The following is a 14711-nucleotide window of genomic DNA, read 5'->3' as shown; positions in this document are numbered from 1 at the left end:
AATGCTATCTAAAGCCATCAGAATCAATCTTTGCCTCCTCATAAGATGTCACCAACTAAAGAAGGTGAGAAAGTTAGGCTTGAGTAATTATGAAGAGGATTGGATGGGCAAAAAAAGAGGTTGGGAAATAGGAGGAGAGACTTTAGAGTATTTAAAGTGAACTTACTTGGTTGGAAGCCTGGTAGAAACCAAACCCCTTGGAAGCAATTGAACATGAACTGATGAAACCAATTTTTCAAGATTAAAAATTAATAGTAGACTTATTAATGTAGTGTGTTTATGTTTTTAACAAGATTCCATTTGAATGGTTGCTCTGTTAAATAATTTAGTTACCAGAAGTTAAGAGTGAATATTTATAAATGGGTAGGAACCTGGTTTAGAGTAAATAATCAAAGGGCAAAACTAAACAAACTCTTGTCTTTATCCTTCTGTGGGTCTGGTGTTTGAAATACTCTTTTGTAATATTTTACAAATAATCTAGAAATCTCCTAATAAAGAAGAGCCAAGTGATGAGGGAGCAGGAGGCAAGAAGAAATAATGGAAAGAACAGTATTCCAGTTTTGTCCCAGTACTAGCTATGAATTTAGACATTTCACTATAATTATTTGAATTAAATTCTCTTTTTCTATAAAATAAAGTTGATGGCTGCTGTACCCAAGTCATAGCAACATTGAAGAAAATTAAGTAATGTAGTGTATTTTTCCCCAAATATTTATCAAATCATGATGAGATAGACCAAATAAACATCTAAATTAATAAAATTGAAAAAAAATTAAAATCTGCCTGGAATGATCATTAATCATAAGATAGATCAAATTGGAATAAAAGGGAGGTTCTAAGGATTGACCACACTACAAACCCATGTTTTGCATCATCAAATAGTTTTAATCTAAGGAAGGAAAGAAGATTTTTTTTTTAATCTTCCTACTGACTATCCACTCAGAGTCCTTAAGATTTGTTCCAAAGAAAGAACTGGGGACCACCCTACCATTCTGGCCTTCAATTGGTCATGGTTAATGCCTAATAGGTCCCAAGTAATATGCGCTAAAGATACAATCATGAACAAAACAAAATACAGTCCTGGCCCTTGTCGAGCTTACATTCTAATGGATTTAATTCATATAACTGAGAAATGCTACTGCTGCCACCATAGAATACTATTGGATTACTTTCGAAGTATTGCCATAACAAAGAACCGGAAGCTAAGTGCCTAAAAACAACAGAGGCTTCTTAACTCCAAGCTCTGGATTCATTGAAGTTTGAAATCAAGTTGTTGGTAATACTATGCTCTCTCTTAAGTCTCTAAAGAAGAATGCTTGCTTGCCTTTTCAGCCTCTGGTAGCCCTAGGTGTTCCTGGGCTTGTGGCCATAAAACTCCAGTCTCTGTTTCTGTCTTCATATGGCCATCTTTCTTCTTTGTCAGTGTCCAGATTTTCCTCTAATACGACACCAGTGGTATTGGATTAAGGATCCATCCTACTCCAGTATCTCCTCATCTTAATTTAACTAATTATGTATACAATGATTCATTCCCAGAGAAGGTCACATTATGAGGTACTGAGATTAGGACTTCAAACTATTTTTTTAGGGAACATAGTTCAACACATAACAATGACTTTAGAAAAAATAAGGGTACATTTATAGTAATGTACCTTTGGAAATGTATAATTCTCATAAATATAAACCCCATTTTAAGTTTTAGTAGTGGTGAGAATAGAGTGAGAGAAACCTAGCAGTAGTATACAGAGAGATTTTACTTTTTTCCTTATTTTTTGGAGTCAGAGCACTAAACATAGAGTTAGAAGGGATGCACCAACTTAAAAGCACAAAAATGATGCCAGGTGAAAATTTCTTAGACCTGGGAGTTGCAATGGAGCTGTGTCCATTAACTTGACATCCAGATGTAGATTTTCCAAAGAAAAACACCCACCAACAAATACATTGAGAGACTAACGTTTGTCCACTAAACTTGTCTGTTGAGACCAGAAAGTCCAGATAGGTTTTGCCTTGTTTGAGATGAATATAGTCATAAAAACTTGTGCATGGACTCTGTGACTGAAATTGCAGAATCAGAGTGAGTCAGGATGGGATGGCACCAAATAGAAATAGAGGAAGAATCTTACTTTGGTAGTCATCTACTACAAGTTCCAAAGAGAGATGCCAAAGGTTTGGCATCTTACAGACCCCAAGGCGTTATTAGCACTTGAAAAAAGTGAAAGAACAGTGTGTGGACAGCCTGGTTCAGAATTATTTTTTGTGTGCTTAAAATGGTGAGGCTTATCTTTGAGTTAGTAAAGAAGAATTTTAAGAATGAAACAAGGAAATTGGCTTTTAATAAGATCTTGCATGATTCTTATACTAAATTCAAGTAACCAGAGCAATAGAAGGAAAAGAAAAAAGAAAAGTAACAAATTGAAGTCAATATTAAGGCAAATTGATAATGGTTAACAGTAAACATCTTTGTGGTAATCAAAATTGTTATAGTCCTTAGAAAAATTTGGAGAGTTTTTCAATTCATGTGTTTTTTAAATTCATATTTAAAGATAATAGACTTAAAGATGATAGCACATCAATCTTAGTTATGACTACAGAAGAAAAACTCCTAAAAATATAAGAAAATGAATCCATCAGTAATTACCTAAATAATTTGCTACCAAAACTAGTCCGGAATTGAAAAAAATAATTGCATAATACAAAAACTGTTTAAACAATTCACCAAATCAATGTCAAAAAAAAAAAATCTCCAAGAGGTAGCATCAGTTTGATTAACTCAAGATGAATCACTATTCATCCACTCTTGATATGATTTTTAGTAAGATATAAATATTTTTTGCAGTCCAAGGGTCAATGGTATAATTATTGCTAAAGCATAAGAGGCCTTCTGAGAATGCATACCACAGTTGATATTTCTTCTTCAATAAGTACTAGTTAACATAATAACAATTAAATGTAAATAAAAATACTGGAGATTTTTAGATGACCTGAATGCTTGGCTAGAAAACCTAAGGAATAACCCTGAAGAAAAAAATTACGGCATATGAAAGAATTAAACATAGTAGCCATTTACAATACCAAAACTGAAAGTTAAAGGTTAGAACAAAACACTTTAAAAATAGCAACCAAAAAAAAAAAAAATAGCAACCAAAATTATAAAATATCCAGAAATGTCACAAAGAATATGTAGGGTCTATGCAAATCAAACAATAAAACATTTTTGACCAATATAAAGCTAATATTAAACCATAAAAACATCAATAGGAGTAGATACCACCTAGTAATTGCAATTCCATTTTATTATTATTTTTTATTAAATACAATTATAATTCCACTATTACGTTAGGGTAAATGTGTCTAAAACTGTAGGGTTCTGCAGGAAAATCCAGAAAGAGTGCATTAAGTTGATGGATGGAGGTAAATTCAGACAAAGTTAAATAGGAGGAGAGCATTCAGAAGAGTGGAAGGAACGAAGGATGGATGGAGAGAAGGAAAACAGGGAAAGCACGTTTAAATCTGGAAAAGGAAATACAAAGAGAATATTTAAAATGAATTAAAATCTTGGAAAAATTAAGAAGGATAAACACTAAACTCTGTATTAAGTCCCTGAGTATAAGAGAACTGTATGGTGCTAGGAAGGTCCTCCAAGAATAATACAATATAACTGGCTTTGATTCTGGGAAGAGTAATTATTAAAAAAATAAAAGAAAGCTCTACTAAATATCATGAGTAGTTACCTTAAAGGTCATTTTTCTGTACCTGAGAGGTGACATGGATCCAGAAGTGTCTTGCTTTGTTTGTGTGTTAGCTTTAGCTTTTAAAAATCCTTGGTATAAACTTACACTTTAGTGCCTTGTGTTCCTTGGTATTCATGTTGACTCAGAGATTACTAGATTAATTAATAGTTTTACTTAACATAATATTATAACGAGAAGGGAATATGGAAGTCATTTAATGAGAGAATTTATCTCATGCAAAATTGTCTTTACCTCAGGAAAAAAACAGTCATGGCATTATAAGCTGTTATCCAGTCTTTGGTACATTTATATATATTGGAGAGCTCTTCACTTCACAATGATGGCCATTTTAAAATTGGGTAATCTCATTCCTAATTCTCCCATTTCTCTATGATTAATCCTGTGCAATAGAGCATCATATTGTGAGTCATCTCATTTCAATAATGATGGCCACTTCAATATTTAAAGACAGCCATTCTGTTACTGCTAACGCTTCATATTTAGGCTAAATATTTCCAGTTCTTTAAACTTGTCCTCCTATGAGAAGCTTTCCAAATCCCTTGTTATTTTGCATAAGGCTTTGAATGACCTAATTTTAGTTAAACTTCTGTTGTATACCCAGTACTGAACTTTAGATATTATCTGAAGAATGGACTCATAGTCTTATAAATTTGATAACTCTAGAGCAAATCTGCACTGCCTTTTGCTGAGTTACTTGCATAATAGCCATATGTCTTTTCAGATTTGCTTTTGTATCCATAGCGAATTTGAAATAGTCTAGCTTGATATCAGTAGTACATTTACTTTAAAATGAACTACTGTTTCAGTCAAAGCCAAGGGAAACAGACTTAACAGTAGATTTCTAAGATACTGCTCGAGTTCTTTGTCTGTATGTATGTGCATGTGCTTTTGTAGCGTGTGTATAAGTTTATGTATGTGTGTATGAATGTTTGCATTCACGAAGGCAAGCATATGTAAGTGTTCTACTAGATGATATTGCAATTTTTAAATTAAAGTATAATTGACATACATACATTAGTTTCAGGTGTAAACATAATGATTTGGAATTTTGTATGCATTGTGAAATGATCACCACAATAAATTTAGTTTCCATTTATTACCCTATAGACTTAACAAAAATTTTCTTTTCTTGTAATGAAAACTTCTAAGACTTACTGTCCTATCAACTTTCACATTTGCAATACAATATTATTGAGTATAGTCACCCTGCTGTACATTACATATCCATGACTTATTTTAAAACTAGAATTTCAGGGATGGCTCAGTAGTTGAGCCTCTGCCTTTGGCTCAAGTTTTGTTCCTGGGGTCCTGGGATTGAGTCGGGCATTGGGCTCCCCGCAGGGAGCCTGATTCTCTCTCTGCCTATGTCTCTGACTCTGTGTGTGTCTCTCATGAATAAATGAACAAAATCTTAAAAAAAAAAAAACCCTAGAATTTCACTTATATGTGTAATCTGAAAAACAAAATGGAACAAAACTCAGATACAGAGAACAAAATTTTGGTTGCCAGAGGGGATGACAGTTGGGGGCTGCAAAATAGGTGACGGGAATTAAGAGTTACAAAATACCAGTTACAAAATAAAGTTTCTAGTTTATAAAGATCACATCATCAAAATTTTGTGGTATTAGGAGAAATGAAATTAAGTCTGTTGTTTGTATACACATTAAAATACTTTCTTAGCTGTTTTGGAACCATAACGTAAATGTATTTAGCTCATTTAATTAAGAACATTTCAAATAAAAAAAGTTTCGAGTGATGATTACTAACAAATCATCATGAACATAATATTTCTTTTCATTCAGTATTTTGAAAATATTAATTACATCATCACATGTTAGAAGTTTGCTGGAATTTAGGGAGAAAGCAAAAGTATTTATTAATTTGCATGCTACTAATCTTTAGACTTGGTATTATTGTATTGTAGATTGAATATACATAATATTCAGTTCCTTAATTTTTTTTTTCTGGTTTATAACCTATCTATGTTGATTTTAACATTTGACTTGTTATTATTATTCCTTTGTTGATCTATGTATATTTTAATATGAGCCTAAATAAATAAAAAGGTAAAGTGTCCCATAATGTGTTGTCTCAGATAGGCTCAGGTTGAATGGAAAGGCTTTTTAAAAATAGATTTTTATGCCTGGTCCCTTTTTTGCCTTTTAAAAAAATTATTCATTTGACGGAGAGAGAGCACATGCATACACAAGCAGGTAGAGTGGCAGGCAGAGGGAGAGGGAGAAGCAGGGTCCCCAAGCAGAGAGTCTGACATTGGGCTTCGACCCCAGAACTCTGGGGTCATGACCTGAGCTGAAGGCAGAGGCTTGACAAAGCCACCTAAGCTCCCCATGGGTCTGGGCCCTTAAGATTCTGATGCAGCACATCGGGTGGTGGTATTCAAACTGCATTCTTCAGGTATCCAATTGATTCTAATGACAGGGGAAAAACTTGGGAAAACATTGATTCAAAATTATTCCAAAGACACATATTATTGCTGTTTTGAATTATTCATACCACTCATTATATCTGCTAATATAGATAATAGAATTAAATATATATGATATATGAATTTATTCTGTTTAGAATTAGAAAGTAACTGATTACTTCTATCAAAAAAATCCAGTATTTTACTCACTTATCATTTTCTATAGTGGAGATTCTCTCAAAGTATCTAATGCATTAAATAAAATTATTATCTTATGTATTCATCTTTAGATTAATTATATTTTTGTCTTTTGCTTGCAGGGTACAAGTTGAATTCTATATGAATGAAAACACATTTAAAGAGAGACTAAAGTTATTTTTTATCAAAAACCAGAGATCAAGTAAGTCATTCAGTTTATTCTCCTGGCTATATGTTTATACATACTTGCCTAAAAAAGTTGAGCTGTGTAATTCTTTTGCAAAATATCTTTTATGTAGAATAAATATGATAATCTTGTTTGCCAGGCAGTAAATGTTTAGCAAGCTATAGATGTTACATGATGTGGTGTTAGGGTTTTTGAATACCTGTAATTCCCCAAATCCCACATCAATAAGCAGACTTGTGAGAGGACCATCTGGAATAATGGAGACACTGAGGAAAATAATTTAAATGTAGAGTCTCCTTATTTTAACTGTGACGGACACTGAGAAGTCTCTGACCAAAGAGAAATGATTATATGATTTATTGAGGAAGAGTTTAATATTTCCCAATCATGCCTGATAACAAGAAACATCTAGGGGTTTCTGAAATGTACAGTTAGCATCCTTCTAGCATCCTTCTCTGGAGATTTGAGTCAGAAAGTGTAGGGCTCAGCTCAGAGTTTCACACTCACTGATTCTTCTCATCAGATAAATTTGGGAGACATTGCAACTTCAAGAAGACATCAAATCGGCATAGTCACTGACCTAAGATCATTCAAGGTTGATATGTCAGTGATATTTGTCACCTTCCTATAATACCACATATTTTTAAAAAGCCATATATAATAAGTCAATATGCAGTTTTCCATAGGATTATTGCTTAAAATGTCATCAGATAATGAAAAGGTCTATATTAGATTGATGTTGACTTTGTTCTTTTTGAATTTTGACCCTGGAATCTTTTTGAGATGGTCTAGATTAAGTTGTGTCTCTATAGGGTTCAAAGAGAAAAGTCTGAGTTGTGGTAAATCTTTCAAATACTGACTATAAGGAACTGTTTCAGTATGCAAGGCACATTGGTTAGAGATTCTTAATGGCAAGTTAGCTGCAGAGTTAAGGCCAATAATAGGTAATGCCTCTCCAACCCAGTTTAGAATTTCCAAGGGAGTTCCACCAAGAAGTGTTACCTAAAGGGGCCACGTCATCTGAACAGAAAGTTTCCAGGATTTTAATATTAACAATGCCATCTTTCTAGAAAAGATAGATGCATTATTTGAAAACTTCACCAGCAGCCAACTTTGATTAAAGTCATTTGAGGAGACCAGTTCTAAAAAACCAGGGCAATTTCATTAACAGTTTAAAAGATTTTATAAAGAAGCTAACTTATAAAATGTACCTACCATTTTAATAGGGAAGCTTAGGAGAAATTACACAATTAATAAGCATTAACCTTTTACTGTTAAGAAATGTTACCTCAAGTACACTCATAGATAGCAGAGTAAAAAAAAAATGACATTTTGTTTCCAGATTTTATTAAATAATAAGAACTTTCTTAAAATTTTATTCATAATGCATGAATCAGATACCACCTGATAATTACAGGAAAGGTAATGCTTCTATTAATCAGACTTTAGGCATATTTTGCTTAATGTTAATTGCCCTTCTTCATCATCCAGTATTATAGGCTGCATAACTGTGATCTACACAGTTTTATAGATATATACATGGCAGTCTTAATATTCCCCAAAAGCTAAGATTTCATTGGTATTCAACCTTAAGTAAAAAGTAAGTTTCAACTGGTTGAACTAAAAAGTGTTGTGTGTATGCATGTACTTCCCAGCAAATGTCATTATGATTCTTCTACAATTATGTAATTACTAATTGAGTGTATATATATAATTATATACATGATTATAATTGTTCTATAATCAAATCTACAAGGTGTTCTGAAAGTAAAAGATTTATAAACTATCTGGTGAATTTGTAAGTGGCTAGATTTTCTAGCTAGCTAAAATTTATTCCAAAATTCATGGATATAAAAATTGCTTGCACTTCTAAGCATATTTGAACCAATCTTGATTGGACATGATACTTGTAGCTTCTGAATTCTGAAATCTAGATTTATTTTTAGGTATAATATTTGCTGCCCTTCTCAGTGCATATGATCTGTCAATGGCCCTTTTTGTTTCAATATTTAGCTAATTAAAATTCAGCTACCTAAAATTTAAGGTTTAGACAATTTTGGTATTGTGGTTTTCATATACAATTTAAATTCTGTACTTAAAGTTGTTATGTTTGACAAATTTTTGGCCTTTCATGAACTAATTTCAAATAAAAATTAAATTTTTGTTGTTTGTTTAAAGGTCTAAGAATTCGTCTATTCAATTTTTCTCTCAAATTATTAAGCTGCTTATTATACATAATCCGAGTGCTACTAGAAAACCCTTCACAAGGAAATGAATGGTAAGGCGTCTTTGTCTGAATTTCAACAATATTCTTTTGATTACTTTGAATTGTATTATAATTTTATTTTATTTCATTTTTCTTTCAATATTTCATTTAAATTCAAGTTAGTTCACATATAGCGTAGTATTAGTTTCAGAGGTGTAGTTTAGTGATTCATCACTTGATACAACACACAGTGCTCCTTATAAGTGCCCTCCTTAATGCCCATTGCCCATTTACTCCATTCCCCAGCCCACCTCCCCTCCAGCTACCCTGTTTGTTTGCTATACTTAAGAGGCTTTTATGATTTGCCTTTCTCTGTTTTTGTTTTTTAAAGATTTCATTTATCTATTTACAGAGAGAGAGAGAGAGAGAGAGCATGGAAGGAGCATAGGGAGATTGTGAGAGATATCCTCAAGCAGGCTCCATGCTGAGCACAGAGCCTGATCTCAGGATCATGAGATAATGACCTGAAATCAAGATTCAGATACTTAACATACTGAGCTACCCAAGTGCCCCTCTCTCTCTGTTTTTATCTTACTTTATTTTTCCTTCCCTTCACCAAGTTCATGTGTTTTGTTTCTCGAATTCCACGTATGAGTTTTTCCCTGACTGACTTATTTTACTTAGCATAATAACTCTAGGTCCATCCACATCATTGCAAATGGCAAGATTTTATTCTTTTTGATAAATATGTAGTATCCCTCTGTGTGTGTGTGTGTGTGTGTGTTTGTGTGTGTGTACACCACTTCTAATTTATGTTTATCAGTCAATGGAAATTGGAGCTCTTTCCATATTTTGGTCACTGTGGATAGTGCTGCTATAAACATTGGGATGAGGAACCTCCATACTGTTCTCCAGAGTGGCTGCACCAGCTTGCATTCCCACCAACAGTGCAAGAGAGTTCCCCCTTTCTCTTCATCCTTGCCAACATCATTGTCTCCTGAGTTGTTAATTTTAGCCATTCTGACCAGTGTGACCTGGTATCTCTTTGTAGTTTTGGTTTGTATTTCCCTGGTGATGAGTGATGAGCATTTTTTTGTATGTTTATTAGGCATTTGTATGTCTTTGGAGAAATGTCTGTTCATGTCTTCTGCCCTTTTTGTAACTGGATTTTATATTTTTTGGGTGTTGAGTTTGATGAGTTCTTTATAGATTTTGGAAGCTAGCCCTTTATCTGATACATTATTTGAAAATATTTTCTCCATTCCATAAGTTGCCTTTTAATTTTATTTATTGTTTCCTTTGCTGTACAGAAGCTTTTTATCTTGATGAAATCCTGATAGTTGATTTTTGCCTTTGTTTCCCTTGCCTTTAAGAGATGAATCTAATAATAAGTTGCTGTGGCCAACATCAAAGAAATTGCTGGTTGTGTTCTCCTCTAGGATTTTGATAGATTCCTGTCTCACATTTAGGTTTTTTCATGCATTTTGAGTCTATTTTTGTGTATGGTGTAAGAAAGTGTCCAGTTTTATTCTTCTGCATGTGGCTTTCCCTTTTTCCCAAAACCATTTGTTGAAGAAACTGTTTCCTCTCCCCAGCCCTCCCTGCCCCCGCCCTGATAGTCTTTCCTGCTTTGTCAAAGATTAGTTGACCATATACTTGTGGATTCATTTCTGGGTTCTTTATTCTGTTTCATTGATCTATGTGTCTGATTTTGTGCAAGTACCATACTGTCTTGATGATCATAGCTTTGTAATATGTCTTGAAGTCTGGAAATGTGATGCCTTCAGATTTGATTTCCTTTTTCAACATTACTTTGGCTGTTTGGGGTCTTTTCTGGTTCCATACAAGTTTTAGAATTATTTGTTCTAGCTCTGTGAAAAATGATGGTGTTATTTTGATAGGGATTTCTGAATGTGTAAATTGCTTTGGATAGCATACACATTTAAAAATATTTGTTCTTCTATCTATGAACATAGAATATTTTTCCATTTCATGGTGTCTTCCTCAATTTCTTTCATAAGTGTTCTATATTCTTCAGAAAACAGATCTTTTCCCTCTTTGGTTAGGTTTATTCCTTGTATCTTAATGGTTTTTGGTTCAATTATAAATGAGTTGATTCCTTGGTTTCTTTTTCTGCTGCTTCATTACAGGCATATAGAAATGCAACAGACTTCTGTGTTGATTTTATATCCTGTGACTTTGCCAATTCCTGTATTAGTACTAGAAATTTTCTGTTGGAGTCTTTTGGGTTTTCTACATAGAGTATCAGGTTGTCTGTGATGAATGAAAATTTGACTTCTTCCGTGTTGATTTGGATACATTTTATTTCTTTTTGTTGTGTGATTGCTGAAGCTAGGATTTCCAGTAGTGTGTTGCAAAACATGGGTTTGTAGTGTGGTCAATCCTTAGAAGCTCCCTTTTATTCCAATTTGATCTATCTTATGATTAATGATAATTCCAGGCAGATTTTAATTTTTTTCAATTTTATTAATTTAGATGTTTATTTGGTCTATCTCATCATGATTTGATAAATATTTAGGGAAAAATACACTACATTATTTAATTTTTTTCAATGTTGCTGTGACTTGGGTACAGCAGCCATCAACTTTATTTTATAGAAAAAGAGAATTTAATTCAAATAATTATAGTGAAATGTCTAAATTCATAGCTAGTACTGGGACAAAATTGGAATACTGTTCTTTCCATTATTTCTTCTTGCCTCCTGCTTCCTCATCACTTGGCTCTTCTTTATTAGGAGATTTCTAGGTTATTTGTAAAATATTACAAAAGAGTATTTCAAACACCAGACCCACAGAAGGATAAAGATAAGAGTTTGTTTAGTTTTGCCCTTTGATTATTTACTCTAAACCAGGTTCCTACCCATTTATAAATATTCACTCTTAACTTCTAGTAACTAAATTATTTAACAGAGCAACCATTCAAATGGAATCTTATCCATTTCATCTGGGTTGCCTAATTTGTTGGCATATAATTGTTCCTAATATTCTCTTATAATTGTTTGTATTTTTGAGGTGTTGGTTGTGATCTCTCCTCTTTCATTCATGATTTTATTTATTTGAGTCCTTTCTTTTTCTTTTGGATAAGTCTGCCTCAGGGCTTATCAATTTTGTCACTTTTTTCAAAGAACCAGCTCCTCGTTTTGTTAATCTGTTCTACTAGTTTTTTTTTAAAATTTCTATGTTATTGATTTCTGCTGTAATCTTTATTATTTCCCTTCTCGTGCTGGATTTAGGCTTTATTTGCTGTTGTTTTTCCAGCTCCTTTAGATAAGGTGAGGTTGTATATTTGAGACTTTTCTTGCTTTTAGAAGAAGACCTGTATTACCACTTCCCTCTTAGGATTGCCTTTGGTGCATCCCAAAGGTATTGGACTATCATGTTTTCATTTTCATTGGCTTCCATGTATTTTAAAAATAAATTCTTCTTTTTTTCTGGTTAACCTATTCATTCTTTAATAGGGTGCTCTTTAACTTCCATGTGTTTGTGGTGTTTCTAAAATTTTCCTTGTGGTTGAGTTTTAGTTTAATAGCATTGTGGTCTGAAAATATACATGGTATGATCTCAATCTTTTGTAGTGGCTAAGTCCTGATTTGTGACCTGCTCTGTGATATCTTCTGGAGAATGTCCCATGTGCACTTGAAAAGAATGTGTATTCTGCTGCTTTAGGATGAAATGCTCTGAATATATCTGTAAAATCCAACTGGTCTAGTGTATCATTGTTTCCTTGTTAATCTTCTGCTTAGATGATCTGTCCATTGCTGTGAGTCATGTGTTAAAGCCTCCTACTATTATTGTATTATTATCAACAAGTTTCTTTAAGTTTGCTATTCACGGACTTTTTATTTAATTTGATTACTCCCGTATTGGGAACATAAATATTTACAGTTGTTAGATCTTGTTGGATAGACCCTATTATTATGATATAATGACCTTCTTTATCTCTTATTACAGTCTTTGTTTTAAAATCCAGTTCGTCTGATAGAAGTATGGCTACTCCAGGGTGTTTTGATGTCCATAGCATAATAAGTCTTTCTCCATCCCCTCACTTCCAATCTGGAAGTGTCTTTGGGTCTAAAATTAGTCTGTTTTAAGGAGCATATTGATGGGTCTTTTTAAAAATCCTTTCTGATACCCTATGCCTTTTGGTTAGATCATTTAGTCCATTTACATTGAGAGTAACTACTGAATGATATAACTTTAGTGCCATTATATTACTGGTAAAGTCACATTTCCTGTAGATTGCCTCTGTTCTTTTATGTTCTTTGTTGCTTCTGGATTCTTTCTAGCTCAAAGAGTCTCCTTTAATTTTTCTTGCTGAGCTGGTTTAGTGTTCATGAATTCTTTTAGTTTTTTGCTTGTCTTAGAAATGCTTTATCTTTCCTTCTATTATGAATGATGTCCTTGTTGGATAAAGCATTCTTGATTGTATATTTTTCGCACTTAGCATGTTGAATATTTCCTGCCACTTTCTTCAGGTTATTAAGTTTCAGTGGACAGGTCTGTTGCTAACCTTAACCTGTCTTTCCTTGTAAAATAAGGACCTTTTTTGTCCTAAGCTGCTTTCAGAATTCTCTCTTTACTTTTGTATTTTACAAGTTTTGCTATGATATGTTACAGTGTTAACTGTTTTTCTTGATTTTGAGGGGAGTTTCTGCTTGGTCTTGAATGCTTGTTTCCTTCCCCAGATTAGAGAAGTTCTCCTGTATAATTTATTCTAAAAAACCTTCTGCCCCTTTTCATTCCACTCTTCTTCTTCTGGGACTCCTATGATACTGTTATTACTTCACTTAATGGAATCTCTCAGTTCCCTAAGTCTACCTTCATGAACTAATAATTTTCTTTCCCTCTTCTTTTCAGCTTCATTATTTTACATAATTTTATGTTCTATATCACTTATTCTCTCCACTTCTTCTTCCATCCTCGTTGTGATGATATCCAGTCTATTTTTTTAATTTTAGCTATGGCATTTTTTACTTCAACCTACTAGTTTTTAGGTTTGTTAACTCTGCAGCAAGAGTTTCTCTGGTGTGTTCTATGCTTTTTTCAGGCCCAGCTAGTAGTTATGACTGTTGTCTTAAATTCTTGTTCAGGTATATTTTATATATCTATTTTAAGCAAGTCCCTGGCTATGATTTCTTCTTGACCTTTCTTTTGGGGGGTATTCCTCCATCCTGTCATTTTGGCTATGTTTCTGTATTTTGCGTGTTTTGAAAGCTTGTGTTTCTTGCACCTGAGAGTAATGCTATATTAAAAACTGTCCAGGGCCTGGTCCTTCAGGAAATGTTTCTGGTGAATGCTGTGTGCACTCTGCTGTTGCATTTTGTCTGCTCTTTCCCAGTGATCAGTCCTCAGCAGAGTTCCTCCTTGTCTGCAGTGGAGAAGCTTTGGATCTTTGACTAGATTTGCTTTGATTTGTTTGTTAACATAAGTCTGGAAGAAAAGAAAAAAATCCTTGATCTAAAGGAGAGAGAGAGAGAGAGAGAGAGAAGGAAATGAAAAGAAAAAAATACAACTAACAAACAAAAAACTATAAACCTCATTCCCAAGGAAAACAAAAAGTAAAAATATAAGTAAAGTTTGGTCCTATTTCCAGCAGAAGTGCAAGTGATGCTTTGAAGTACTCTATGATCAGTAGACTTGGTGCATGTGAGGTTCTGCCCGTCGTGGTATTCTGGGGGAGTGACCTGCTGTGCTGGCTCAGAGTAAGACCTGCCCCAGGAAATACCCACTTGCCAGGCATGGAGGGGAGGTTTGGTGTAAGCATGTCTTTCCACCACTCTGAGCCATGGTGTTGGTGGAGGGGTGGAGAAATGGTGCCACCCCACTCTCTCATCCCAGACAGGGGATCCCACACTCCCTGCTATTCAGGAAGCCTTCACAGAGCAGTGAGGGACATCAGCGAGCTTCGGGCCATAGCTCCTCT

The 14711-nt window shown here is 33.8% G+C and overlaps 1 protein-coding gene across 13 annotated transcripts in view; it reads left to right on the top strand.

Moving 5' to 3' along the window:
• The window catches only part of KCNT2 (potassium sodium-activated channel subfamily T member 2), a 377566-nt gene that overhangs the window by 97292 nt on the left and 265563 nt on the right, over window positions 1-14711 (top strand). For 12 of the 13 annotated variants that reach the window (XM_055334364.1, XM_055334361.1, XM_055334358.1 and 9 more), the window contains 2 exons: window positions 6498-6577; window positions 8741-8840. The exons of the other annotated variant lie outside the window; for it this stretch is intronic. In XM_055334364.1, the coding sequence (XP_055190339.1) occupies window positions 6498-6577; window positions 8741-8840 (180 nt within the window). The remainder of the gene's footprint in view (window positions 1-6497; window positions 6578-8740; window positions 8841-14711) is intronic. 13 annotated transcript variants of the gene reach the window in all.

The sequence above is a fragment of the Nyctereutes procyonoides genome, unplaced genomic scaffold (assembly GCF_905146905.1).
Source record: "Nyctereutes procyonoides isolate TBG_1078 unplaced genomic scaffold, NYPRO_anot_genome, whole genome shotgun sequence".
NCBI lineage: Eukaryota > Metazoa > Chordata > Mammalia > Carnivora > Canidae > Nyctereutes > Nyctereutes procyonoides.
Note: the sequence above shows the minus strand (reverse complement) of the source record. Positions and strands in the feature narration are given on the sequence as shown.